At 47.7% G+C, this 5000-nt stretch overlaps 1 protein-coding gene across 3 annotated transcripts in view; it reads left to right on the top strand.

The window, feature by feature from the left end:
• The window catches only part of akt3a (v-akt murine thymoma viral oncogene homolog 3a), a gene marked incomplete at its 5' end in the record, with an annotated part of 48412 nt that overhangs the window by 27462 nt on the left and 15950 nt on the right, over positions 1–5000 (top strand). For all 3 annotated transcript variants that reach the window (XM_080016120.1, XM_080016121.1, XM_080016119.1), the window contains one exon: positions 1125–1236. In XM_080016120.1, the coding sequence (XP_079872246.1) occupies positions 1125–1236 (112 nt within the window). The remainder of the gene's footprint in view (positions 1–1124; positions 1237–5000) is intronic.

Raw genomic sequence — 5000 nt, 5'->3', positions numbered from 1 at the left:
GTTTGTGTGTGTGTGTGTGTGTGCGCGCGCGCGCGTGTGTGTGTGTGTGTGTGTGTGTGTGTACGTGTTAGTGATGGCGTGTGGACATGAGCAGTGGCAGTGCCCCTGTAGTGGGACTCATACATACAATCCTGTCACATTCTCGCGCACGCACGCACACGCTGAACTGGCCAACAACCCAGTTTCTGCTTCGAACTTTGGTGTGTGTGTGTGTGTGTGTGTGTGTCTGTGTGTATGTGTGTGTGTGTGTGTTGATGCACTTGTGTGTGTGTTTTAGCACCAACCCTGCCATGACCTTGTTTTCTGGCAGCGCAGCAGGCTGTGTTCTCGAGGCAGGTAGACACGTGCGCGCGCGCGTGTGTGTGCGCGCGTAATTCACAAAGAAACTCTGCTGCGTCTATGACCTGACTCGTGTTGTCATTAACCTTCCTGCCTATATTTAGGTTGAGCCCTGACGTGCTGCGCAGAGCCACGCTTTGACAGGAAATAACGGGGAGGAAGGCAGAGGAGAGGGCGGCAGGAGAGGAGCGAAGGAGGTAGAGAATAGGAAGGAGGAGGAAGAAAGGGCATTGAGTGAGGAAAAGATGGAAAGGGGAGCGGAGAAGGGGATGGATTTTTTTTCCGTGCGCTGCCCCGCCCCTTCACACCGGCGCCCGTCCCCGATAAGCGCCGGGGGCAGCTGAGGGACAATGGAGATGCCGTCTCGCTCTCAACAGGCCCACGGCTCCATCTGGCCGAGTGTGTGTCGCTCTGCGCCGCACTCTGTGTGACAAGAACCAAAGAACAGTGTGCGCTTTGATATGTAGTACATACTCCCAAGTCGCATCCCAAAATATCCGTCCTCCTCCGGATACCCCAGCGGCAGTCGTGACAGCAACGAGCCCGGTGGACTTTGTTATCCGTCGGACGTGATTCGATCTGGTTCGTCGGTCCGTCTGTAAAACTGTTTGTCCGACGTGGTCGGGCGTTCTGATTGACCGACTTGACTCACCAAACGTGCGACCGCGATTTCTCAACTCGCGGGTCGGTTCGGGTGTCGAATGTGCCGCTTCTCGTTTTGCCCGCTTTCGGAGCGGTTTCGGTGACAGTAGGTTTGTGTGTCCCCCCCCCCCCCGTTCTCCCAGAATGCCAGCTGATGAACACGGAGCGGCCGAAGCCCAACACCTTCATCATCCGATGCCTCCAGTGGACCACGGTCATCGAGAGGACCTTCCACGTGGACTCCCCGGATGAGAGGTCAGACTCGGATGTTTCTCAAACCGCTCGACATTTTAAAAAAAGGGATGTTTCGTCTCCGGCTGCCGAGCCAAAAAATAAATTAAAAAAAATTAAAAATCAATGAATTCCAATCCATTTGCGAGATGAAATTTTGACTTCAATACTTGAAGAGCCGCCAGGCGACTCCAGGTGAAAATTAGCTTTTAGTCTTTAGTGTAACTTTTTTTTCCCAAAGCTCTAAATTAGTTTCATGGTTTTGATGATTTTGTTAAAATGCGGAGTAAAATATGTAACAGCTTTGTTTTTATTGTACTTGTCAAAAAAAAAACAAAAGAAAAGAAAAAGGCAAACAAAAGTTCCGGCTCTTGCACAAACAAACAAACAATTTCAATGTCAAGAGACCGCTTCAACTTTAACAAACAAAACAAACAAAAAAAAAAAGACGACGACAAAAACAAACAGAGTGAAGTTGCCAAAAGGCATCTTTTTTGTGTGTTATATATTCTCCTCCAGCATTAAGAATGCATTATCAGGTAAATTTAGAAGGGGAGTGGAAGAGATATAGAGTTTGAATAAGCATATGCATATGCAGAGAGAGAGAGAGAGAGAGGGAGAGAGAGGGAGAGAGAGACAGGGAGAGAGAGAGGAGGGGGGGGCGGAGAGCGAAAGGGAGAGAGAGAGAGAGAGAGAGAGAGAGAAACAGAGAGAGATTAAGGAATTGAGAGACGGAGTAGAAAGGAGACCTTTCAAGTAGCGTCGGCATAAATTCTCCAGCTGCTCGGTTCCTTTCTGAGGAGCCGGGGTGTTTATCTCCCGAAAATGAACAGCTTTGCCCAGAAGACCACAGATGCTTCTGCACGCGTCCTTTGAGTTGGTGCGGGTGTGTGTGTGTGTGTGTGTGTGTGTGTGTGTGTGTGTGTGCGTGCGTGTGTGTGTTTGCGTTTCCTTTTTGTGTGTTTTCCAGCTGTCTGTCTGACAATGTCAAATTCACATGCCGTCTTCTAATAGTTTCCACTCACTTTATTGTCGGTGCGGGCGGGATACGCAGACGGCCTCACGCGCGCACACCGTCCCGCCCAGGTAACAGTCCACCGCGTCAAAGTGTCCTTTTTCGTTTGAGGGACGGAGGGGCAAAGTTAAGTATTTCTTTTATTAGCTGTTTAAGTGTTTGCGTGTGATGCGCCGCAGATGTGTCGGCGTGAGTTTGGTCGTCGGAAGCGCGCCGGAGACGGAGCGCGCTCTCACTGACTGTTTGGGCGCGCGCGTGCAAGAGTGCATGCGCGCGCTTGCGTGTGTGTGTGTGTGTTGGTACTGTACTTGTTCTGGCAGCCCTCCAGCTACCACAGCCCAGCCGTGAGCGGAGAGGGTGGTGAGCGCTGGCGCGGTGCCTGACTGTAGGCAGACCCATTATCTCTCATTAGCAAAAAAAAAAAAAAAAAAAAGAATCCTCATTATACAAAAAAACACTCTAGCAGTGAGAGAGAGCGTTTATCTGCTGCCTGACCTTGAGAGAGTTCCCGTTGCTTTTTATGTTGCGTGAGCACCAGCGCGCGCGCACGGCGCAATTTTGGGGATCCATTGTTGAATGAAGTGTAAGTGGAGTCTGCCCTTGTTTTGCGAGCGCGTAGGGTATTTTCAGAAGGCTTCGCGGCAGAAAGGGGAGTCAGATGTCTCCAGACGCACTTCCTCTGTTACGGTTTTTGATGGATGCTCTGTCAGATCCCTCAAGGAAACATATGGGCGTCTAACTCAAAACAAAACAAAAGGCATAGAGGGCTCGCTGCTCGGGACTAAAACAGGTTTTTTTTGTTTTTGTCCCCCCCCCCCTTATTACAATTTCTTTACCGCACGAACTGAGAGCCCTTTAAAGGCGCGCTCGCCGCAAATCCCGACGGTGTCGACTCGTGTTCCCTCGTTTCCGTGTATTTCTCTATATCATCCTTGGTTCACCTCTATGAGAGTTTGTCCCCCCCCAAAATCGCATAACTCCAACATGTGGCACAGTCTCAACAGAATTTTAAATATCAAGATTTTGAAAGAAAATATCTTGGCCTTGATCCGCTACACTGTAATATGCAGCTTATGTCACTTTGGTGGTTCGATTTTTTTGGGGGTGATTTTTTTATTTCATTTTCTTTGCTTTTAAAAGCAATAACTAATATGCTCATATAACCTGAATGTCCTCCCCGCCGTCTTTTTTAAACAAACTTTCATTGCGCTCGTAAATAGTTTGCTCTGACTTCAGTTTGGACTCTTGTATTCTGTCCGACTGTTGGTTCCGTTTGCCTCGCGTCCGCACTCCCTCCTCTGTCCCGCGTAGGGAGGCCTGGCCCATAATACTCATCATCATATTCATCATCATTTAACGAACACATGCCCATACGTCCGAATGCATGGCCGGGCCGTCTGTTACAGATGATGGCTGCAAACACCCTCCTCACGCACACACACACACACACACTTGACTCGACAGATGTTGAACAACAAAACTAATGGAAAGTCAATGGGGAGGAACATTTTTAGCTTGCAACAATGCAGTGTCCCCCCCATTGAGTGTGTTTCTGTGTGTGTGTGTGTGTGTGTGTGTGTGTGTGTGCGTGCGTGCGTGCGTGTGTGTGTGTGTGCGTGCGTGCGTGCGTGCGTGCGTGTGCATGCGTGCGTGCGTGCGTGTGCATGCGTGTTACACACGTCCATGCGTACGGTCTGGTCGGCATTAGTTCTGCTCCGTGATCATTGCTCATACTGTTGATTCTCTAGTCGACCATGTAACCTCTCTGCCGCCTAAATAGATGTTTTGCCGTAATTGAAACCGTTTGAGTGCCTTGTGAGGCCTGGAGTGGGGGATGCAAATTCGGTACAAATGTGCAAATCTGGTCCGCGACGGTTCAGCAGATTTACAATGCGTGGAGGGGAAAAAAAATAAAAGCTCCAAAGCGAATGACTATGATCAAATAACAGCCCGAAAGGATCTGCCCAGCGGCAGATAGATTGGAGCCCATTTTCCCACTAGCCCCCACGTTTGCCTTTATCCCTGCTGACAGCTCATACTTTGAGATTGATTTGTCCCTCTTTACCTTGTTTTGAGCATTTTGGAGAATTTGGTGAGAGACCTACCTTCAAATGATCTCCTGGTTGCTGCACATGTTTCTCAAAGTTACCTGTTGTGCTTCAATTTGTCGTTTCAGTTTAAAGCAGCGTGGCCTCCACCAAGTAAGATACGATGGGATTAAATAAGTATGAGTAAAATTTTAACTTCAAGTTGAAAATCAAATTATTTGCTGAGGTCAGGATTCAATTTGCGTTTTAATTATTTACGCAGCACAATTGACAACGGTAAGAAAATCGCATTACAAAAATGCGTACTATATTAAGTTTAAAGAGGACAAACTCACTTTTTCAGCGCTTGTGCACATACATGTGAGTCTCTGATGGGATTAGAACTCCCCCCCCCATCTGGGTAACTCAACAAACAAACAAATCTTTGAAAAGAAAGGAATTAATACCAACTGTCCGTGAAGAAACTGCAGACGATGGAAATGTAAGTATTTAATATTTAGTGTTTTTCTTTGGAGGAAAAAAAAAGTATGGCGTAGATGGACTGTAGGCTGTGGCGCGCGATCCGCTGTGCGTTTCTCCAAACAAAACCAAAAAACATTTGTGTTATTATCGTAGATGTATTTATTTTTATTTTATTTGCGGATGTACCCAAAGTCGGAAACTTTTAAACAAAAAAAAAGTTGCAGATCTAGTGAGTGAAGATTCAGTAACTGGATTACTCGTTT

This window comes from Zeus faber (genome assembly GCF_960531495.2).
Source record: "Zeus faber genome assembly, chromosome: 16".
Taxonomy (NCBI): domain Eukaryota; kingdom Metazoa; phylum Chordata; class Actinopteri; order Zeiformes; family Zeidae; genus Zeus; species Zeus faber.
The sequence above is the reverse complement of the archived record's forward strand: the minus strand, read 5'-3'. Positions and strand labels throughout refer to the sequence as shown.